We start from the raw sequence: 25,100 nt of genomic DNA, 5'->3' as shown, positions 1-25,100 counted from the left end.
AGGCAAAGCCCTAGGCCCAAACGGCATTCCTGTGGAATGGTATAAGGCGATGGACTCTGTCCTGGCCAAGCCCCTCCTAGACATGTATAACGACAGCGTACAAAAGGCGCTGCTCCCACTCGATCAACGCACGGCCACCATTGTGGCCATCCCCAAACCATCTAAGCCACCAACAGACAGTGCCTCATACCGACCCATCTCGCTGCTCAACGCAGAAGCAAAGGTCCTGGCGAAGCTCCTGGCCAGTCGCCTAACCAAGCATCTGAGTACCCTAATTCACCCTGACCAATCGGGCTTTATGCCACATAGAAGCACAGCGCTTAATCTACGGAGGGTACATGGGGTGTTGGCGAAGGCGCATCTTCTTAAGGAGCAGGCTGTGATACTTTCCTTAGATGCTAAAATGGCATTTGATTTGGTAGAGTGGGAATACCTCTTCGCTGTCCTAGCCCGCATGGGCTTCGGGCCCCATTATATGGCATGGGTGCGACTGCTCTACGCCCAGCCGATGGCACAGGTGGTGGCGAACGGACGCATATCCTCGACCTTTCCACTGGGGAGGGGAACAAGACAGGGGTGCCCGCTGTCGCCCCTGTTGTTTGCGATAGTACTGGAGCCACTGGCAATCCTGCTAAGATCGACGCCGCTGTTTCGGGGAATCACTTGGAGCGACGGGTGGGAGGACAAGGTCTCCCTGTACGCCGACGACATGTTAGTATACATGACCGGCCCAACTGAAGGGGTCCCCGCCCTATTGGCGATCTGCGATGAACACGGCAGGGCCTCAGGATATACCCTGAACTGGGCCAAGTCTATACTCTATGTCCTTACTGGCCCGGCTCCGGTGTTGCCGGCTAACTGTCCTCTCACAGTGACCGCCTCCTCCTTTAAGTACTTAGGTATTTATGTGACGAAGGACGCTAAACAGTTTTATATCGAAAACCTGCAGCCGCCTCTGCAAAGATTGCGTGCTGATGTCCAATACTGGGCGACGCTGCCGCTGACCCTCCTAGGGCGCGCGGCGCTCTACAAAATGATGGCTCTCCCGAGATTTCTGTATGTGCTAGAAAACTCCCCCTATGTGGTTAGCCCGCAGTATTTTAGACGAGTAGCAGCCCTGGTCTCCAGCCTGTTGTGGAGTAATGGTCCGGCGCGAATAGCGCAGGCAAAACTGGTAAAGAGCTGGTACGAGGGGGGCATTGCATTACTCAATCTCCAACTATATTACTGGGCGTCACAGCTTAAAGTTATTAATCATTGGATTCACGTCTCCAGAGCCGACCCCGCATATAAGGCAGACTGGTCGCAACTAGGGACCGATGGCATGCTTTCGGTACTGTACAACTACCCGCAGGTAAAGACCCTGCTAGGCCCGACATTCCACACAGCGACAATCTGGCACACGGCACAATCACGCCTAGGGTGGAAGGGTAAAATCACCAGGCTGACACCACTGTGGGACACTAAAACACTGGGTAACCTACGGACCTGTAAAGGATTTGCGAGGTGGGACGACATAGGGATCTCGGTAGTTGGGGACCTCTGGGACAGGGGCACGGTTATTCCCTTCCAGCACCTCCAGCAACAATACGGCCTGGGGCCCACTGAAACGTACCGCTATGTACAAATCCGGCATGCACTACTACGAGCGATCCCACCAGACACCGCACTCCCAGAATCGTCACCCCTTGAGGATAGGCTGCTCACCGAATTCATGGAGCAGAAAGCGACCTCACTCACGTACAAAAAATTAATTAACAACATGCCAGATCCCACACACAAACTTAAGGAGAAATGGGTGGACGAACTGGGCGACATGGATGAAACGGAGTGGAATGAGGCATTGGCCTCGCCGAGGGAAGTGGGCATTTCAGCCAGATTCCGCCTGGTACAGCTCAAGGTGCTACACCGCACCTACTACACCCGCACATTACTCCACAAAATACAGAGGGCGCCACACCCATACTGCCTCAGGGGATGCGGGGAGGAAGGGACTCTCCTACACACGTTATGGGAATGTCCACAAATCAGGGAACTATGGCGTCAGATTATGCGCACAGTCTCTCAGGCCATCAATGTGTCTGTACTGCCGAAACCTCGTGAATGCCTGCTGAACATTTGGGACCCTACGGACTTGAACAGGTATGGACAACTGTGGGTCACCCTAGCGGTGACAGTGGCCAAACGAGACATTGCACAGAGGTGGGGCGCTCCAGACTTGCCGACGGTGGCAGGGTGGATAAGAAATATGGACCTTCTCATGGTTAAGGAGAGAGCAGTGTATGTATTAAGAGCCTGCCCCCGCAAATGGAACCGGGTGTGGATGCCATGGAACGCATATAGGGGTGACCCATGTGAAGCATTGCCGGAGGGTGAGGACTCGGACTCAGAGGAAGAAGAGGACTAGTGGCTATAGAGGTGCTAACCTGAACGGGGGCGGGGCCGGGAGGCGGAGGGCGTGCACCGCCACTCCAAGCGGAATGCTGAATATGTAAGCCGGTGGGATGATATATATGAACGTACACAGATTTTGGTAACATGATGACCGTTGTTTGGTTTTTTAGATTTGTTTTCTTTATTCTTATGAGTCCCCGCACATGCTATGTAAGGGAGAAGTCAGCCTACTGACTTGAAACAGTATGGGCGGGATGGGTGTTAAGAAGAAGGGGTGACACTGGGCCTTGTGATACAAATGTCTGCTTATTCACTTTTCAACTGCTGGGCCTCACGTAAACATGATAACTGTTATTACAATCCATGCTCAATCCTTTCCCCGCCCGGGGATCATATTACTGTTATGTTGCTGCAATTGCATAATGTTGTTATGACTATCTCTTCTAAACTCCTGACAATAAAGAATTTTCAAAAAAAAACATAGGGGAACAGCAACATCATGTTATAATAATCAAAACTGTCATTGTCCTGTGAACACTGATGGGTACTATGGTTGGTAAAGTTGAAAAACAATATTAAAGTACAATCTTACTTGCAGCTATAGACTCTTCAAACAAACCCTGTGAGGACATTTATTGTGGAGCTGCAGCAGAGTCTGAAAAGGAAACGAAGGCTGTAGCAAATTTCATTCGAGAAAATGTTCACTCCCTCAAGGCCTATCTGACTTTCCATGCTTTTTCTGAAATGCTGCTGTACCCCTACGGCTATACCTATGATCTGGCTCCGACTCACGAAGACCTGGTAGGTGTACAGTACATGTCATATTATAATGTATTTTACTTTGAAGTTATGTACATACTGTAGTTCATTCATCTTTTTTTTCATTTATGATAAGACCTGGTGTGATACAATGAAATAATATGTATCCAATGGCTGAGAATTTGTAGTCCGTATCTAATACGAAGAGACATATATGTGAAGCGAAGACTGTGACACTAACTCTATCAAGGCAATAAAGTAAGACACAACAGCAATGTAGATAAGGACCCTTATTTGTTTTATTTATGTAATTGGCTGATAATGTGTTTATACAGATAGTGTGGTGGTGCTTCATTGGTTCTACATCAAATCTGCTCCTGAACAACACCCTCATTAATAGGTTTGTAGTTGAAGTACCAAGCAGACAAGCTAGAGAAGGCACCTTCTTTGCTGTCCAATTGGTAGATGGTCCTCCTTATCTAGACTTCCTCGTCATGTCTGTGGTGGGGTGGGGTATTGGATGATGGTTCTGAGTTCCTCACTGTTGTTTGACTAGCACAATGAGGCTCAAGACAATACATTTTCTCAAATTACCAAGTTGAGTGATATTTTGTTAGAGATCTAATATAGTTCAATTCATTACAATGTTCCATAACCAAATATGCAGCAAAAAGTTACTTAAACTGATAATTTCGTCTAGAAGGATAAGTGCAGATAGGGTCATGTCAAGTAAGAAGATATGTAGTAACAACTGTAAGGCTTGTAGAATTAATTTGCACTTCATAATGGAGAGAAAGCAACACTCTGATTGGGTTTTAATGTGAAGATTGCTAAAGAAGACACATTACTCGATGCACTAGATTACGCATCTCCATGTTCTTGTTTGTCCTCCATTTCTTCAACTGGAGTAGGAACATGCAGGCAGTGACCATACCCAAAGAACCAAAAGTCACCTACGTGCTTTATTGTAAATGAATACAAATATATACAGAGGTCCTGATTCACAAGGGTAAACATTGTTCGTGTAAGTGTACGCTTTTTCAGTATTCAGAAAACTGCATTTTAATAGTAAGTTTACAAGTGCAAAGACTCCAAAGATGGGGCAAAGAACGCAACGCATACAAAGATACTGCTATACGCAGAGGTTTCTGCCCTGACTGCAGGGCCTCTGCCAGTGGCAATACAAAGACCCCGCAGCTCCGGCAGTATATGGGGGCCCCCTCAGCACTGAACCATGGCCCAAGAGCTGCTAAGTGAGTCTGGAGGGGGGACCTTCATTTCCTCTGCAGGGGGTTTACCTCAACTTGCATTATGCCACTGGCCCTCCCACTCGTAAACTTACTATTGAAATGTAAATAGATATATTTTTATGTGCATATTTCCTTAGAAGCTGAAAAGGATGACCAAGAAAGTCCAGTCGTAGTGGTGGGAGGCAAGGTGGCCCTCTACACAGCTGAGCAGACATTCATGATCATGGGTATTTGGTTAAAGGAATTTTGAGATGATTTTGATGGCAGAAAGCATGTTCTCAAGTAAAGACATGCACCACATTGCTGAAAAACCAATAGTGGAAAGCTTGGTATTTTAATTAGGATTGGCTAGTTGCCCAGACACTGACTGGCTGACCATAAAAATACTTTGCCTGACTCTCTGCAATGAGAGAATCTGCAGAAGATTAATACAAATTTTCTACTGCAATGAAGAATTACTGGATGCTCATTGAGAGAAGGAACCCCCTCGTCTGTCTGAACTTCTGCCCTGGGACAAGTGGCTCAGGTTTCCTGCTGGTTACAGAGCTGAAGGGTGAAAAGTTTATGTAAGTTAAGCTTGATTGCCCCAGTGAATCTTTTCTCCTAAAACTGGAAGATGCCTAAGAAACTTAGACAGTGAAGGCCTTGTCAGCCTTTATCAGAGTGGAGCGTTTCATCTGGACTAGGGAGCCGACTGGAGGCTCCCCATCACCCCCACACACAATGGAAAGAAGGGTTGTAGAGTATGAGGATAGTCCTGAAGATATTTGGTGTTTTCTTCAAGGTAGCACTGCTGAACATGTGGGCTGGGGTAAGGATGGGTAGGTGCTGAGAGGCAGCACACGCACGGAAACTCCCGTCAAGGTGCTGGATTACCTACGTCCTAGCCCATGGAGTAAATCTCCACGTAACTTTAGGTAACTTCAAGAGCGGATCAGCTACTTAGTTGTAAGCTGAGCTGTCGTTTTCCACAGCACAGCTCTAACTACACTGAGGGTCAGATTCCCTCTATCGCCTGTACGTTCCATTTCCATATCTATTGCTGGTCATATGGAAGCGCTGCGGATCTTTATGACCATTTAGGCATGAAACATGTTGACCTGACCTTTTAGTTACATGGGGCACTTCATTGCCCATAGGCGTTTCGGACAACCTTCAGGTTTTTTAGTATGACAAAGGTACCGCCACAATAAAGATACCTTTTTTCTGGTATCTCTTAGCCATTTTTATCCTTCACATACACTTTCACTGTTCACATAGGACCCATCCCACACAGCCAGCTGAACTAATCTCACAGCTGTTCTCTAAAAGATCTCCGCTAAAGCGACCCTTCGGGGGACCCAAAGGGCATTGCTGCGCCAGCCCGACGAGGAGTAAACGCTCGATGATGAAGCATGACATCCTTCCGGGTGTGTGAGGGCAACATGAGACGAGACTTGTTCTCCGTCCTGCAAAGTGGGTTCTAGACCCAGGCTTACCCTCTTGCCCATTCCTCTTTCCTTTCTCTCTCATTGGTGAGTGGTGACTTTTTTTCACCCCCACCGAACGGAACAGTGAACCCCTCTTTGGTTTAACAACTTGATTGTGGAGCACAGTTAGCTCCTGGTCCGCCTTCTTCCTTTTTTTGACACAGCACTTCTGCCAGAACATATTGAAATACTATGGACATTGATGAAAAGTTGGTCGACCTACATAACAAATCAGAAACATGGGCCATAATATTGTGGGCACAATATCATGAATACAAAACATTGTACACAAAAGCATGAAATGTAAGTATATATTTTTTTCTATTTCATAGTAATATTTAAGTTTTAAATACAGTTTACTAGAATAATATTTTTGATAATATTGTTTTATCATATTGTATTATTTCTTAATTCTCATTATTTTATTGAGGAATTATTTTTATATCATATTAAAGTAATCTATTTTGGGGTTTTTGAGTTAGTGGGGATTCTGTAGGTAGTAGTTTTTTTTGATAATCAATTTTATTATTATTTTGAAAAACAAACACACAAAATGACAGCATACATCTTACACAGTAAAGCCAATTCCACCACCAACAGGAAGTAAAAAACCCACTGTTAGGGTAAGAGTCTTTATGCAAGCCATCCAAGCTGGAAAGCAGCACCCCGTTAAATGGGAGAGCCAAATCTGGTAATTTAAAACAGTAGGTTCAGCCATTTGCCCCAAACCCTATGGAACTTCGGGGGACAACCATGTGCCTCAAAGGGGGGTTCCTCCTGGGCCGGGTACCAATCCACCACCGGCGCCACTTTCGCAGGGTAGGGGGATTGGGCTGGGCCTAGGCCGCTGCAATATCTTGTTTAGCCACAGCGACCACCATTCCCAGAAAATGTTTGTCCCCTCTAGAGCCGTCCAAACCATCAAATACACCCAGGAGAAGATGTAAGGGCTTGTGTGGAACCTGCCAACCCAGAGTCTGTGTGAGCTCAGATTCCACCCCAGACCAGAATGGGTCAAGGCCTGGGCAAAGCCAGACCATATGGTAGAAGTCGGCTGGAGCTCGGCCGCATCGTGTGCAGTCCGGGGAGGGGCGCAGCCCAGCCCTGTGTAGGTGCTCGGGAGTGAGATAGGCCATGTGGAGGTAATAGAGTTGAATGAGGTGGAGTTTGGAGGAGGCCGTAAGGGTTTTGGGAGCCTAAGGGCATTGCACCAGTCCGTGTCCTCTAGGGGGCCCAGCCATCTCTTCCAGAGGGCCCGGAACAAGTCCAAAGAGGTTGGGCCATTGTTCACCAGGAAACGGTATATCAATCACACCACTCCCCTACCCAGATTGCCCATCATGACGTGTGACTCCAACTGCCTAAAGTCGGGTAGTAATGTGCCTATTGGGATATGTACACTGAGGGCATGGTGGATCTGCAAATACTTGCAGAATTGCGAGGTTTGAAGGGTGTGGCAGTGCTGTAGATCGAGAAGGCCCTGATGTGATCTCCCACGCAAACATCTCCAAGCAGAGAAATCCCAACGTGGTCCCAATGTCGGAAACCTGTGAGCGTTGACGCTTCTCGGAACCACGTGCCTTGCCAGAGAGGTGTATATTGAGTTAGTCGCTTATCCCAGCGCGTGTTTCGCAGAGAGGAGCACCAGGCCACCAGGACCGCTCTGGTGATTGATGGTATCGTCTGTGGTATGGGAGTCCGGCACAGGTAGGCTTGAATATGTGAAAAGTCCATGTCTCTTAGTTCTGTCTCATTGGCCGGGTCAGACCACCCCCTAGTGAGCCTGTCATGGATGACAAGGAGTATATTAGCCAGGTAATAAAGATGGAGATTCGTCATGCCCATGCCTCCATCAAATGGTGGAATCCTGCAGCGGGCAAGGGTGATACGCGGCCTCCTTCCCCCCCACAAAATCCGCATGATCACACCAGCAAACTCTCGGAACCAGCCCCCGGGAAAGTGAAAGGTGGTATTCTGAATGATGCATAGGAAGCGGGGGAGGATCATCATTTTAAAAAAAGCCCCTCTTCCAAGGGGATTAAGTGGTAGAGTCTGCTAACATTTGAGGTCGTTTTTGGCTTTCGTGACCTGGGGGATAATATTAAGCGCCCATTCCAGCTCTGGAAGCAGAGCCACCCAAATTCCAAAGTACTTGAACAATAGTCTCCTGATGGGGATACTCGACTGCCAATAAAAGCAATCCCTTGACAGATGGAGGGGAATTAGGGTAGACTTAGCCGGGCCCAATTCACTCTCAAATGCCCAGGGCACCTTCAGGCATTGGGGACTGGAACATTCTGGGTCTGCGAAGAGAGCAGGACATCGTCCGCGTAGAGGGCGATATTGTCCACATGATTGGAATGTTATGTTATGTTATGTTATGTTATGTTAACAAATATTTATTGAGCGCACGTACGCCCGGAGGCTTCATGGCGCTATAGGGAGGAACAAGGCACGTCAGTCATATGATAAAGAAAAAGCAGCTCAAGGGTATGCCTGCGAAAAGAGCCAGGTCTTCAGAAGGTGTCTAAAACTGAGGAGATTGTCGCTTAGTTTAAGGTGAGGGGGGAGCGAGTTCCAGAAGACAGCTGCCAGATGGTCAAAGCAGCTGCCTCCGAGACGTTTCCTCTTGTACGATGGCACAATCAGCAAAGATTTATGGGTGGACCGGAGGTATCGGGAAGGATTATATTTATGGAAAAGGTTCCTGGTGAATAAGGGGCCAGTGTCATGCAGAGATTTGAATAAAATGCAGCCCGCCTTGAAGGCCACACGTTGTTCCACCGGTAACCAGTGTAGTTGTTTCAGACCAGATCTGACTGATTGCCTTCTGGGGATGTTCAAAAGGAGTCTGGCTGCTTGGTTCTGAACCAGCTGGAGGCGTTTAAGCTCTCCTTTTGGGAGCCCAAGGTAAAGACTATTGGAAAAATCCAGTCTGGATAGGACCAAGGAGATGATGATCTGAGTAAGAGCGGAAAAGGAAAAAAAACGTGCAATTTTTTTAATTTTTTTCAGCTGAAAAAAGCTGGAGGAAACAACTGTTCCCACCTGTTTCTTCAAGGAAAGATCTTCACTGATATGGATGCCTAAACTTTTTACCGAAGATGATTTAGACGGTGGGGCGCCCATGCAGGAAGGCCAAAAACTGGGATTCCAACTATGTATACTCTGTCCAGGTAAGACCAATTCGGTCTTTCCTGGATTGAGTTTTAAGTGATTGCAGCTCATCCAACTCAAAATGTGGGACATGGTGTTTTGAAATTCTACCACAGAGTCCTTGGTGTTAAGGGGGAAGATGAGCTGCAAATCATCGGCATAGTTGAAGATGGTAACATTGGCGTTTCTAAGAGAAAACAGAAGAGGGCGCAGGTATAAATTAAAAAGTAGGGGGGACAGTGAAGAGCCTTGAGGCACTCCACAGTTGGTGGAGATGGTGGGGGCCGTAAAGGTACCCAGTCTGACCGATTGAGTTCGGCCAGAAATGAACGAGCGGATCCAACTCAGAGCCGAGCCTCTAAGGCCAGCCTGCTCGACACGGTCGACCAAGATGGTGTGGTCGACCGTGTCGAACGCAGCGGAAAGATCCAATAGCACCAAGGCCTGGTGAATCCCCTCGTCCGCATTCCGCCTCAGAGAATTCTGTACCGAAAGAATGACTGCTTCGGTTGAGTGGCAAGGGCGGAAGCCAGCTTGGTTGGGTGCAAGGTACTCAGATTTCTCCAGGAAAGCGGAGATACTCTCACAGACATGAGATTCCAAAAGTTTGGCGCAGTAAGGCAACAAAGAAATAGGCCTATAATTCAGAGGGTCTGATGGATTAGCTCCTATCTTTTTTAAAAGAGGAATGAGTAGGGCTTTTTTGAAGTTACTTGGAACTTTCCCTTGGATGAGTGAACCATTCAACAAGGGGAGTAGGCCCTCAGGGAAGAGGGAGCCTATTTCTTTCAGAATGAAAGAGGGACAGATGTCGTCAGGGGAGCCTAATTTAACCTTAGTGAGAAGCTTGGATAAGATGACATTATCAATTTGAGGGTATGAAGTCAAAATGGCAGGGTTATGGGAAACATCGGAGAACAAAAGAGATAGCTGAGTGGTGGCGATGCTCTGTTTAATGGTGCAAATTTTATCAAAAAAGAAAGAATTAAGTGAATTACAGAGTTCCTGAGTGGGGGTTATCGGAAGGGAGGTTCTATCACTAGTACTGAGATTTTCCACTATGTTGAATAGTTCTCTGGATTTGTTGTTAGCTTTGAGAATTTTTTCAGAAAAATATTCAGTTTTATGTTTTAAGATCAGCTTATGATAGTCCCTGAGAGCTTTACGGTAATTGTCCTTATCTTGCTCTAAATAGGCGGAACGCCATTTTCGCTCCAGTTGACGGACCTCAAGCTTAAAGTTTTTCAAAGCAGGTGTAAACCACTTGTGTGCGTCGTTGGGGCGGGAGCGAAGAAAGTTGGTGCAGGGAGCATGAGCGTCAGCTGCCTGAAGTAGCCAACCTGAAAAAGCTTCTTCCACTTTGTCGATGTCCTGATCGAATGAGGGAGGAGAGGAGGATAAGGATTCAATAAAGGTGGAGATATTGACCTTCTTCCACAGTCTGGTTTTACCTCCTGGCTGAGGTAGGGACCTTCTGTTGCTTACAATGGTGATGGTAAAGTTGATCAGGTAATGGTCCGACCAGATACAGGGTGTGATGGAATTAATAGCAAGAGAAGTGTTTTGGGACCAAATTTGGTCTAAGCTATGCCCTTTGTCGTGGGTAGGAAGATGGATATGTTGGATAAAATTCAAATCCAATAGCATTTCTTTAAGATTGGCTGCCTGAGGGTCAGACTCAGTAGAGTCCAGCCATAGGTTAAAGTCTCCTAATAATGCAATTTTGCCGTGGGAGATGGTCAGGGATGCAAGCTGTTCAGCAAAGGACGTAATGAAAGTAGGCGAAGTTTGAGGGGGACGGTATAACAGGATAAAGAGTAATGTTCCTAGGTCAGTGTTCAAATTAAAAAGCAAATTGTCGCATCCTGTCAAATCTAAAGATGGTAAAGAGGAGACTTGATGAGAGCTGCGAATAATCGCAGCGACACCTCCGCCCCTTTTGCCGGCGGGTCTGTCAGCATGCAGGATGTAGTAATTGGAGGGGATGGCAGCTAGGATGTCAGGCAGGGATCCTTCATTGAGCCAGGTTTCAGAAATAAATAGAAAGTCTGGCTGGTCGGCCTGCAGCAAAAGAAAAATGTCAAGATGGTGCTTGACCATAGACCTGGTGTTTAAATAAAGGCATTTAAGCGTTGTCGCTGGGTTGTACGTGGTAGCAAAAGACGACGTGGAGCAGTGTTTGGGGATTTTGGCAAGGGTATATTCGGGCTTCAGAATGCCGTAAGTGGCCGCGCGTTTCAAGGTGTGGACGGGTGGGGCAAGTGCAGTACTTGCTGGAGGTCTAAGTGACAGCAAAGTAGAAGAGGAGTATGTGAAGTTTGGTCCAGGGGTTGTGGCCCCAGGCCCCGGACTGCCGCGGACGGGCGCAGACGGGCTTGACTTATGCGCGACTTCGGCGCGCATTCGTCGCGCCCGCTGCGCTCGTCCGCTGCGCTCCTGTATGCACATTGTTTATAAGGCCTGCCTCCCGGGAGAACTAGACCGCTGAATCCGGTCCAGCTCCACCCAAGATGGCGGCTCGCCACAACCAACCCTGGATTTGGGAGTCGCTTCGTATGAGGCAAACCAGGGGTTCCATCCTCAGTGCGAATAAGAGAGGTGAGAGAGGAGGACACCTATGGCTTGTACCTCTCTGGATTAGTAACTCCTCCGAGATGGCACCATTGATAAGGACCATAGCTTTGGGACTGGAATAGAGAACACGGACAAGACGGCGGAAGTGGGGACCGAAGCCCATCATCAGGAGTCTTCTAAGTATCGCCAGTCCACCATGTCAAAATCCTTTCCAAATTCTAGAAGAAGGAGGGCAAGATACAGTGTTAGGCAATAGCGGTGGACCAGGGCGAGGTGGAGGCATGAAGCCGCACTGGTCCGGATGGACCAACTTGTGCAATAGGGGACAGAGACGCTGGGCCAGGGCTGTGGCGAAGATCTTCATTTCAGTATTTAAAAAAAATATATATATATTTTTACATTTTGTTACACAACAAAACCAAAAGCATACAGGCGTTCAGAGCAAGACATCTGGAGACACAATAGTCAGCAGCACATCTCCGTCACAGAAGGAACACAGCTGTAGTGCCAACAACCCCATGTGGGCAGGCGGCATGTTCTGTCAAAGTCACCAACAGTGTTACAAAGAATAAAGGATACCTCTTGGATAACATTGCGAATGCCACAGCCGTTCCACCACCGTCTTCTACCAGGCATTATTTCCATACCTCCTCAAACCCTAGCCCTTCCAGTCAATCTCAATCGCCTTCCCGTACTCACCCGCCCCCCCGCCCCCCCCATCTGCGACCATTCCTTGTACACACCTTCCCGGGGAGCACACTGTGCCTGTAGGGCCTTCCCTAACCTCCCCACTCAGTTCCAGTTATGTCTGTCCAATTCTACTCATCCATTGTGTGTCGCATCGTGTGGAGCTGTGTCCCCATTCCCGCTGGTTAATTGTGTCAGAAATAGCCCCCAGAAATTTTTCGGTCTGCCTCTTGGAGGGAGTAGTTTGTTATAATTTTCCGACTGCGTGCAGCAGTACAGAATATCATGTGCCCATCACTTCACCGTAGGAGTCGGTCCCCTCATCCAGCACAAGGCCACCACTCGCTTGGCTATAAGCATACCCATATCTACCAACCTACACTTTGCTCTGGGCAGCGGTTTAGAGTAGCCTAGGAGGGCTACCATTGGGTCTGGGTCCAGTGATATTTCTATTATTTTGCTCAGTTCTCCGAATATCTCTATCCAATATACGCGTATTGCGGGGCATAGCCAAGCCAGATGTAAAAAGTTAGCTATCGGTGCGTGTTATCTCTCACATGCCGCCTCCTTGCGAAATCCCTACCGACGTAGACGTTCCAGTGTGTAGTACACCCTATTGATATATTTAAAGTCAATAAGCAGTGTTTGCCATGTAGCGAGATTCTCCTAGTGTTTGTACAGCAGTATCGCCACATATCATCATCTATCGTTATTTGCAAATCCCTTTGCCATGCAAGCCACGCTGCAGTGTACCTATTCTCCCGGTGAGACATAGCAATTTTGTAAATATTGGTAACCATCTTATGTGGGGATTCTGCTTTAATCACATAGGTAAGTTCGGGGACCTCCGGCGGTTCGTCTAGATCCTCTCCCAACTGTTTCTGCAGGGCCCTGCGTACTCTGTAGAATTGGAAGCTCTGCAACATGGTGCACGCCTCCACATCTTCAGACACCTGTTCCCAGGTCTTAGCCTTTCCATCCAAAAACAAGTCCCCTGCCTTCAGAACTTTCAGCTGCTGCAGTGCCCTTACCAGCCCCCTGCCTCTGCAAGGAACCAACCAAAGGACCCACTCCAATGGCATAATAGGTGAGTACAGAAGTGCACCCCCCTGCTGCTGTAGTAACCAATGCCATGCATGATTGGTAGCAGTTATCGAGTCTAGTATTCCAGTTCGGCGGTCAACTGGCTTGAATATCATAACCGGTAAAGGGAGAGTGTCCGCAAAAAGCTTTTCCATCTGGACACATGGGATATTCTCCTCTCCATGTATCCATGTATGCATGTGGGCTCCCTGTGCGGCTCTGTGGTATAATTCAAAATCCGGGACCCCTAGGCCACCCATGCTGTATGGCAGTGTAATCACCCGCTATTGTACCCGGGCCTGTTTGCCTGCCCAGGCAAGTTTAGCCATGGATTGCTTCAACCTCTGAAAAAAGGCCCGCAGGAGTACCATTACGATATTCATGAATAGAAACAGCAATCTAGGTAGCACCACCATCTTCATAATGGAGACGCGCCCCATCAACGAGAGTGGGAGGTGACACCAAACTTCTACATCGTCCTCCAATTTGTTGATGGCAACCCCGTAATTCTCACGAAATACGATCTCGGAATCCGTATGCAACTGGATCCCTAAGTACCTGACCGCGTCCGTGGTCCACTGTAGTGGAAACTCCATCTCGAATTCCTTCGTGGACGGGGTGAGTGGGAAAGCCAAGGACTTTGCCCAGTTTACCTTCAGGCCAGAGAGCATGCCAAAGTGTACCACCTCTCTAAGAACCGTCGACAAGTTGTTCTCGGGTTCGCGAACTTTAAGCAGCGTGTCTTCTGCGTAGGTGGAGACAACTATCTTGTACGTCAGGAATTCAATGCCCTAATTTCCATGATATTCCCTAAGTGCACATGCCAGTGGTTCCGCGACTAAAGCATATAGCAAGGGGGAATGCGGACAACCTTGTCTAGTCCCCCTGGAAATAGCAAAGGAGTCCGTATCCAAATTGCCCACTCAAATCCTCTCTCCGGGGTGACCGTACAGGATGCCGATCATATGAAGGAACACCTGCCCCAGTCCCATTCTCAGCAAAACATGTTGCGCGAAGGGCCACTCCACAGAGTCAAAGGCCTACTCCATATCTAGTAACACCGCCACCGCCTTTGTATCCTGCCTCACATGCTGCATCATTCCGAAAACGGTGCGAATATTGTATGTCAGGTTTCTACTCGAAATGAACCCCGCTGCTCCATGGCCACCAGGTGTGGGACCAGGAGCGCTAGTCGGTTAGCTAAAACTTTTGCATATATTTTGGCATCTATGTTTAAGAGGGAAAGCGGGCGGTACGAGCTACATTCCTCTAGGGGTTTCCCAAGCTTGGGGATTGCCACCAGGATTGCTTCTCTCATCGACTGTGGCATGCTACCCGCTTCGCTCATATCATCAAAAAGTGCAGACAGATGCAGAAGCAGGAGATCAAGAAAGGCTTTGTAGAAACCCACCGTGAGGCCATAAGCGCCTGGGGCACTCCCCGTCTTTATACCGGTCAGTGCTTCTACTATCTCATCTTTTTCAACGGGGAGCATCAGGAATTCCCTTTGTGTGTTCATAAGCGACGGAAGTGCAATGTGCTCCAGATAATCTATATTCTCCCCATCTAAGTCCCCCATTCTTGATGTGTATAAATCAGTATAATATTGTCGGAACCGAGCCGCAATATCCGTCTCTTCAGTTAATTGTTTACCGTCAGCCGAACGTATAACAGTGATATGTGTTTTCCCGCGTTTTGCGAGTACTGATCCTGGTCGATCCCCCTCCCCGTGCGTATGCGCTGATGCGTATTTCCCCATGTGTTGGACCTCCCTGTCCGCCTCCTCATGACATTCGCTTAACAGTTCCTTAATCTCCTCCTCTAGCTCTTTATTATCTTCTAAAACCAGGCATTCCTCCAATTGTCCCAGTTTCAGTTCCAGGTCTCTAAGTCTCTGTTTTATGGCTCTAAGGACCCCGAGTGTTTAGTCATAGTAATGCCCCGAATGTAAACCTTAAAAGCCTCCCACACTGTTTGGAAACTATCCACATGTTTCAAAGTATATTTCAATCGCCTCTGCAAGCTCCCCCTTAAAGAGCGGATCCAGCAGTGAGTAGGGTGGGAAGCGCCACGTAAACGGTGGAATTGTATTCTTAGGGGTGGCCAGGACCTGGAGCAGCGGGAAATGATCCAATAGCGTACGTGGTAGGACCTGGCAGGCCTGGACTTGTCCCATCAGTGATATGGAGGCTAGCCAATAGTCCATACGAGTGTGCAAATTATGGTAGGCCGAGTAGTGCGTGTACCCCCCCTGTCCCTGGTTGTGCGTCTGCCATACATCGTTGAGGTCCATACTGACCATCACACTGTTCAGTGCAAGTGCCGCCACAGCAGGTCACCAAATTAAAGTCCCCCCCAAAAGAACTGTACGTCTTGAAAACTACGTGTAATTGTGGACAGCGAAGCGAAACACTCTGAGCAGTCATAGTTAGGTCCGTACACATTTACCAATACCAGATCCAAGGCCCGCCCCTTACACCGGGAAATTACAAATCGCCCCCCCCCCAGGTCTGCCCTCAGCAATTCTAAAGTGTAGTCAGACTTAGGGTTCACCCATGTCAAAACTCCTCTAGCATGCGTGGTAAATCCTGCCACGGCAATATTATCTTTAAGGCCTCTGTAGCGCAGCATCGCACTCGTCAATGGTAGATGGGTCTCCTGAAGCAGTGCCACACCAATGTCATGTCTTTGTAGGTAGCTCAAAACCCTGCGCAACTTCGGGTGGTCATTTAGGTCCCTGACATTCCAGGATAGCACTCTGATACTGTAAGCCCGACCAAGGCAGTCAGCTGTAGCCTGTCCCGCCATCAGTATATTCCCTGTACACTGTGTATCCTGCTCCATCTTGTGTACCAGCGCTGTACCCTGCATGCGATAACAAAACAAGTTCCTCAACCGTACGAAAACCCCTTGCACACCCCCTCCCCGCTCCCACAGTCGATCGCCCCCAACATGGTCACTCAGTACCCCGGATCCCACCCTACCTAACCCTTACAACACTTCACAAACTAACCCCAAAAACAAAGACTGTGGTGATCAGCACACGTGGGCAGAGGTCACTCCGTATATGGAGAATATTACTGTATTACACATTGCTCGGTGCCCCACTGCTTATCCCTTCGTGTCTAGCCGTAAACATCACCCAGTTCCAAAGCAAACCTGTATGCATAGTTGTTGCCTCTCTACACACATCATTGACACACTTCTTAGCCCCAACAATGTCAGTGCCTCGTATTCGTTAAGCCTGAGCCGCATCACATCTTTAGCCTTACTACCCAGATTCATGGTCTCCCCCCTCAATCTTATTTCTTTTTGGTGCAAATGTTCATCTTTATCAGTCCTGCTCCTCCATCTGGCCACCCGCCGCCTCATCCAGCAGCTGTCTTTCCGGGCTCCTGCGTTGGTCCCTCAACCACACCTTTAGAGCCTGCTGTAAAGCCTTTGGGTCTGTGAATATATGGGACCGCCCCTGCCGATTCACCTGAAGTTTTGCTGGGTACAACATGGCATAATCAATGCCTAGATCGCGCAGTTGTCTCTTGAACGGTACAAATTGTTTCCGTGCTTCCTGCACTCTTGCTGTAAAGTCAGGGTATATCCAGATGTCAGAACCCTCAAACTTAAGCGACTTCTTCTCCTGTGCAACTCTTAGCGCCGCGTTTCTGTCTCTATAGTTTAGCAATTTGGGGATAATGGGTCGCAGCTCCATATTTCCAGTGGGGGTGGTCTCCGGCAGTCCCGTAAATCTTAGCGTCGCGAGCGGGCCTCCAAGTCCTCAGTCTTGTCCTGTAGGGACTGCATGAGTTTCCCTAGCTTCTTGTGGTCGGCGTTTATCGTGGTATGCGCTTACACACCAACTGACAACCTAAACTGTGTGAATGTCTGTATCAGTCGTTAACACATGGATTAAGTAAGACACAATTAGTCACTGGATGATGTAATCAGTGATGTCATTTGAGATGTCATCACTGATGTCATCAGTGATATCACTGAACATGTCATAAATGATGTAATATGTGACATCATCAGCAGTGCATTGCGGGGGCGCGGGTTATAGTTAGCTCAACTAACTGTAACAGGGGAATTTCTATGGTTTTCAATGAGTGAAATGTCCAACTAACTCTAACGTCCCTGAAACCTATGTTTTTTTCAGTGTATATATATATATATATATTTTTTATATATATATATATATATATATATATATATTTATATTTATATATATTTATATATACATACAGTCAGTCAATCACTTTTATTCGATTTTTGAAAATCATAAAAAGACACAGGGTACAGTTCATGAGTTACACGAAATATAAAAAGACAATATCAAAAATATGTACATAATATATTTACATAGTGAATCATAGATCATATCATCAAAAAGACTATTTTTAAAGTGACAAGTGCATAAGCTAGCAATATAAACAATCCGAGAGTTTAGAAAGTCTGATAAAATATTTTAAAACATCATAATATCTGATATCTATTATCTATTATAGATACACTTAAGGTATTTCGTTTATAATTAATCCATTGTTACCTTTGCTGCGCATTTTGTTAATACGTACTCCTGCTACTAAAAAATTAGCAACATGAAAAGTGATTTGTGCATTGTGCAAAAGTTGCAGAAATAGGAGCGCCTGTCTAACCTGTAAAAAGCTAGCCTCTCTAAGGATGGGAACAAGATATTTTCTTCTGATTTTATCGTAGTGATCGCAGAACATAATAAAATGTAATGTGTCCTGGGGTGAAAAATGATCACAGTCGCATGGCTTATTGTTATCAGGAGTATCCCATCTGTAGTATGTGCCCAACAGAAAATGTATTAAATTCAAACGAAATCTAATTAAAAGAAAGCGGTGAAATGGTTTGTTAACAAACACCAGATATAGTTCTGGACCTGGGACGGTTTTAAGCGCAAAGTTTCTTCTCACCGTTATTTTATTTAATTCCATTTCCTCCCGCTCTGCTATAAAAAGGTTTATCAGTGAAGCCTTAATCATTTTGACATCCTCCTTTTGGATGCCCTCAGGGGAGTTAAAAAGATCAATACGTCCCACCTGGGTTAATTTTGTTTTTACATACGTCAACCATGGGATTTTTAAGGCTCCATCCATACTTAAGCAATCTTCGAGGATTTTATGATTTAATGAGATCTCGTCATTTAACCAAGTTTTTAACCATGAAATGACAGGGGCGGCTTTAATAACGTCTGAGACATACCCAACCCCCAGCTCTGAATGGATAGTAAAGGTGGGGGTGGACTGGGGAACAGTGAGTAATAATCTGAGAAACCTGTTTTCTGCCCTCTGAATGAGGACTGGACTCGTACATCCCCAAATCGAGGCCCCATAGGTGGCGATCGCCATGCTTTTAGCGTTATAAAGTTTAAGAATGGCGTTTGTCGGTCTTGACCCCACTTTCTTAGCGAAATTCAAGATGGCTCCAGCAGATCTACTCACTGCATTCGACTTGACCTTATGTTGAGCACCCCAAGTGCCTTTGTCATCGACTAGGACACCCAAATAAGTAAAAGAGGGAACCATATGTACCTCCTTTCCTGTGCAAGCAAAAGTTATGGGTCTCTTTTTTCTGCCATTGAGTCCCATGATCATGACATGGGATTTTTGCGTATTTATTTTTAAATCTAGGGAACTCATAAAGTCTCCAAAAGAGGCCAATAACTTGTTAAGGGCAACACCTGTTCGTGCCAGAAGGACGGCGTCGTCCGTGTACAGGAGGACCGGTTTGTTGGTCTCTCCTGCACACGGAACATCCGCCCCCAGGGCAGAGAGCACCGGCTCAAGTGTGTTTATATACAGCGTGAAGAGGAGAGGGGCAAGGATACATCCTTGCCTCACTCCTCTCTCAGAGCTAAAGGGTTTGGTACATCTACCATCCCTGGTAACTCTGACCGATGCCTCCAGTCCTTGGTGCAGATCAGCCAAGAAGCCCACTAATGACTTTTCTATACCTATTTCCAAAAGGACCCCCCACAGCCTTGACCTGTTAACCAATTTACATAATATGTAAATTTAATAACAAACTAAGAAACAAATATGTAACTTAAATATTGTTTAAAAAACATTAAATACTTAAACTAGTACGTACAGGAATAAAATGATAAACAAAAAATGCAATTATGTATTTGTTGACGCGGACACAAGCACAGCAGTTAAGAGCAAGAAAACAGACACGACAACAGTACCCGATAAAGACAATAGCACCAAAAACGTATGTGCAGAATTAGAAAAACTTTGAAAAAAAGAAGTGTCCAAATGGTGGGAGATCAAGTCCCTGCAACGTTATCTGGATGTGGGGAGGGTACCCCGCGGACTAAGAATATTAGTAGCCCCCACTTATGAGAACCCAGACCCGGCTATGCTGCAAGATTGGGCGAATAATAACGCCCAAGCTTCACAAAACATACTCAAAATATTGATTAAATATGCGGCAAGTGATCGGGATAAAATAATATCCAGAATTGAAGAAATACTCAAAGATCTGGATGCGAGGGAAAATAAAGAGGAAATAGCCACCGCATTGAAAGAAATAAAGAATAGACTCTCCAAATTAGAAGAAGAAATAAAAGAACGGAAGGCAATAAATTTCCAGCGAGACCGGAATGATTATATAAATGGCCGAATATATACATTTGCCAGGAAGTTTGATAATATAAAGAGGCAACAGCTATCAGCAACAGCGAGCGGGTTACAAACAACACCCGCCACAAGTGGAACTGATCTAAGTACCTCGGTGGAATCAGATCAAGAAAGTAACAACTCCTTGGTCTTGACAGGTCAAATTCCGAATCCAGCACAGGAATTGGCTTATTTTCGGTTACAGCGACTCAAATCCTTAAGGCCTCGGATAAACTCACGACCAGAGTGGAATAAAGGCAAATCCAACCAAGACAAAAAACAAAAAGCAGAAGAAGAAAGGACAGACGCTGGGGGTGGCGGTGCCACAAAACAAACCAAGCCAAAATACAGAAAAAACAAGAAACGATAATGGATGACGAATTAAAGAATAATCTGGACAATACGGTTATTAATCTAACCGATCTTGAACTAACACCAAGTGAGACGAAAATACTTTCATTGGGATTAACGTATTGCACACCAACAAACTTTGATTATACTCAGACCCGAATAGATTTGTTCCAATTCACACGAAAACTTAAACTGCAAAAATACTTTATAAACTGTACAAACAAAAGAACGAACATGGTAGAATCTGGCCAAGAAATCGATAATATTCTCAGTTTCGCGGACATGGCAACCTTGGGAGATCTCAATGCCCTGGAATATGAGGAATCATTAAGCCAACTGACACCTGGTGAAATAACAAATCTAGCTAATTTGAATGCACATCAAACAACGCAAACACAGTTCAAACCAAAATCTGTGTTTATGCCAGTTTTACTAAAGGATGGGCTAGATCTTTTTTCTGAAAATGTGATAAAGGATTTAAAAGAACTGTCACTTCTGAGCACATGACAATTTTGCACTAAAGACCACAACCGGAGAATAGAATATGGTGCTCTAATTGCAAAAATACAAACTAGGTCTGATATCGTAGTACATTGGTCAGACAAGGGTGGAAATATAGTGTTGTGGCCACTTAAAATGTACAATGAGGAAGCTATGATTCAGTTACAGGATCAAGAATGCTATTGTAGAGTGAGCCCCAACCTAATAGTTGGAATGCAAGAAAGGTATCACGGTGAACTATACAAGTGGAGGAATATGGGCTTAATCAGCAAAGCAGAATTTAATTTCTTGAAAAACGATTACCCTACAACACCGCAACTGTACCTGATACCCAAAATTCATAAAAACCCAACGCGACCACCAGGAAGACCAATCATACCCGCCATTGGCGGTCTGTTCGAGAATACCAGCACCTATGTGGATCACTTCCTACAACCGTTTGTAAAAGATCTACCCGCCTACATACAGGACAGTGGGGATTTTCTTAAACAATTGTATGACTTTGATTGGGATGATGAGTATGTGTTCATGACGTTAGATGTTCAAGCATTATATACGAGCATCCATCATATAGATGGTTTGAAAGCATTAGAACACTACTTAAATAAGAGCCCTATAGCATTATACCAACACTCCTTAATGATATTGCAGATGGTGGAATGGTGTCTGAACAACAATAAATTTTTGTTTGACAAACTACACTATAAACAACTGCAGGGTTCGGCCATGGGTAATTGCTTCTCCCCCAGCTATGCGAATTTGCATATGGGCTGGTGGGAGGAGCAGGTATTAGCCACCAAACATGCTGAAATTTTGTCTGAAAATGTAGTGTTATATAAACCCTACATAGATGACATTTTTATTCTATGGAGAGGGACAATCGAAAGTGCAGAGTCTTTTGCAAAAAATCTAAATGAAAATAGCCTAAACCTGAAATTTACATGCTCTACTAGCAAAGAAATGCTCCAATTTCTAGACATAGAACTCTATGTAGAGTCAAATAAGATACAGACAAGGACATACAGGAAGGAAACGGCTGGGAACGCAGTGCTTCATGCGCTTAGCTTTCATCCTACAAAACGTAAAGAGTCTATCCCCTATGCAGAATGCCTGCGCATGACACGCAATTGCAGCACGAAAGCAGGCGTAGAGAAGGCTAAAACTGACCAGTTTGAGAGACTGAATAAGAGGGGTTACAAACCAGAAACATTGAATAAAGCTGAACAAAAATGTAAAACTAAAAACAGGAAGGATCTGTTATTTTCCAAGGATTTGGAGGATAAAGATAAAAAAACAGAGACCACATGGAACATCCCAAGGATGATAATGGGATTTAACATGTATCACAATCAAGTAAGGAGAATTTTACAAAAACACTGGCCACTGATAAAAAATGACCCAGTGATAGGACATCTGAATGGCAACAAACCATCCACAACATTCAGGAAGGCAAAATCAATGTGCAGTCAACTAGTATGTACCTCACCAACACTGGTAAAACCCGCCACTTGGCCGCCACCTCAGAAAGGGTTCAGGAAATGCACCAAGTGCAAAGCCTGTAAACAAGGTATAAACACGAAAGACGTTATCGTGCCATTCAGGAAAAAACCCTATATCATCAGGGGCGGATACTCATGTAATACAGAGTATGCCGTATATGTTTTGGTCTGTAGTTGTGGTAAACGCTATGTTGGGAGCACAATCCATCAAGCCCACATCAGAATTCTCCAACATTTGCGTGCGATCACAAATAATGACCCAACCTATCCAGTGGCCAGACACATAAACACAGAACATGAAGGGAATATCAAGCATATCTCCTACTATGTCATAGACAGTATCCCTAAGAATCCCAGGGGAGGGAATCGCAGACTAGCCCTAAGACGTCTAGAATCAAGATACATTATCTTGCTAAACTCCAAGATTCCCAAATGGCTGAACTCGGACGAGGCCTTAACTGTACATTTATAACCCAGTGATAAGCGTCTCCCGCTTTTAAACCCATTCCATGAACAACTCTGCACACAAAAACTTACTGTGAAACTTTATTGTTTAGTTTAAACTTTATGATTTATATTTGTATGACACATAATCATCAACAGTATGCCATGTATATATGTAAAAAAGGTTATTATTTTGCCAGGCCAATTGTCATAGAAGTATACGAAATAAAACTCCAGCAGCGTTTCATATGTGCGTATGAGCTATCTACTCCACTTGGAGACGATGTGTAGTGATACAGAATTGCAATTAATAGGCAATTCACTCTAGGCACTTTAAAAATATATGTTTTTTTGTGCTACGTTGTAACTGTGCTTCCGTAGTTTCGACATGACACTAATATCTATTGTTGATCTTTTGCCCCATGATGATACAAAGGCATGAAAATGCACTAATCATGTCCTGGCTGAGAATGTTACCAACTATACAATGACAATAATTGTATAACATAGTTGCGAAGAATGGTGATGTTCGTATATATATATAACGTTACAATATATGTAATTAATTTGAGATTATTTTCGCCACCGTTATGTAAACTGTAGTAACCTATCATGGCTTCACAGTCGCTGTTCATTCTCCGTCGATTGAAAGGTTATATCTATTTTATGGGTAAAAACGGTAAATGTAGTATGTCACAGAAACAACCAAATCTTCTATGTCTATTTTTATGTGTGCCTGGACCATGACTCATGGTAACTATGGTAATGGTCAGCCTATCATGACAGAGGGTCTGTTTTTGATGTGTCATTATGTGAAGTGTTATATATACTGATGTTACTCACAGCAGAGTAAGTGAACAAGGCGGAGGCTTCCGCCGAAACGCGTCTGTGCAGCATGTCGGATTAAATACTTTTCCTTGAGTCAAATTCATGGAGTCAGTGCCTTCCTTTTATCGTATGGGAATCGGATTGGTAAACAATATATATATATTGCGTGATCATGGGCATAATTTGCCGGAAACGCGTAGCTGCTTTCTGTGTACCGAAAATAAAATCTTTCTGATGCTGAGTCTTCGTGGTCCGTCTTCCTTCTGTTTGCTGGCGTGCTAGCTTGAAACGCCGAGAGATTCGGAGGAGTCAGCTGGTATATATATATATATATATATATATATATTCTGCTCCACGAATGCCGGAAAAGAGTGTAAGGCTGTCTGGGCGGTCCGAGTACCAAAGCCGGCGCTTTGCAATTATCTGCTCCCAGGTTCAATAATGATAAAGAACCACTCGGACACCTCAAGTGCTGTAGCTTGAATTTAATAGCAAAGGGAAAAACCCTTTGCTATTAAATTCAAGCTACAGCACTTGAGGTGTCCGAGTGGTTCTTTATCATTATTGAACCTGGGAGCAGATATATATATATATATATATATATATATATATATACATATTACATATTAGTTATAGTTAGGATTTTTTTCAATGTTAAATCTCAAAATTCTATTTGGAATAACTTTTGCGCCGGTTGACGAATCTGCCTGAAAATGTCCTCAAAATGGCCTTGCGGCGCCCCGGTCCTTCCCTGATAGTTTGGGGGGGATTCGTCAAGCGGGGGCCGAGATAAAAGGGGGGTCCCAAAACACGTTTTCCCCATGTTAATTTCCATAGGGCGGTCGATTTCACTTTTAGCCCGAACGGCTGAATGGATTTACACCAAACTTGGCAAAATTGTAGGGACTGGTAGCCCGAGTGCCTTTGCTATGTCTCAAGATATGTGCTCCAGTGGATTTTGAGTAATTTAGGTTAAAAAATATATATATATCTATAGGCGCGCTCCGGTGCGCACACCGGGGAGCGCACCGGGCGTGCCACGCGACTTGCGCATGGAAAGCTGATTGGCTCTCGGGTGTCTGTAAACATTCTAAACAGTCCGGAGCGGCCGCCATCTTGTGTCTCGGTAGGATCGAGACATGAGAGGTGGCCAAAACAAAGGGGGAAATGACCATAAGGGGGCAGAGTAGACATCCCCTGTCCCCCTAGGTTTGATGTGGGGGCCATTAAAGGGCCCTGCGGGGTCTCAATTTTTTTTTTTTTTCGATTTTCGCGGGGGAAGCATCCGGTACGCGCAGCGGGGAGCGCACCGGGGAGCGTACTATGGGGAAAAAAATCACTTTAAAAAATTGTATGTTTATTAAATGTTTTTTTTGTTGTTTTTTTTATTTTGTTATGTTATGTTATGTTATGTTATTGGTTCATTTTTATAGCGCACGGCTACTCAAAAAGAGTGTCCCG

The 25,100-nt window shown here is 45.5% G+C and overlaps 1 protein-coding gene across 1 annotated transcript in view; it reads left to right on the top strand.

The window, feature by feature from the left end:
- Nucleotides 1–25,100, top strand: part of LOC147683731 (mast cell carboxypeptidase A-like) — a 262,604-nt gene that overhangs the window by 193,728 nt on the left and 43,776 nt on the right. The window contains exon 9 of the mRNA XM_086944112.1: nucleotides 2,993–3,195. Within this exon, the coding sequence (XP_086800238.1) occupies nucleotides 2,993–3,195 (203 nt within the window). The remainder of the gene's footprint in view (nucleotides 1–2,992; nucleotides 3,196–25,100) is intronic.

This window comes from Lissotriton vulgaris, chromosome 11 (assembly GCF_964263255.1).
Source record: "Lissotriton vulgaris chromosome 11, aLisVul1.2, whole genome shotgun sequence".
In the NCBI taxonomy this organism is placed as follows: Eukaryota; Metazoa; Chordata; class Amphibia; order Caudata; family Salamandridae; genus Lissotriton; species Lissotriton vulgaris.
This window is presented reverse-complemented; position numbering and strand designations above follow the sequence as displayed.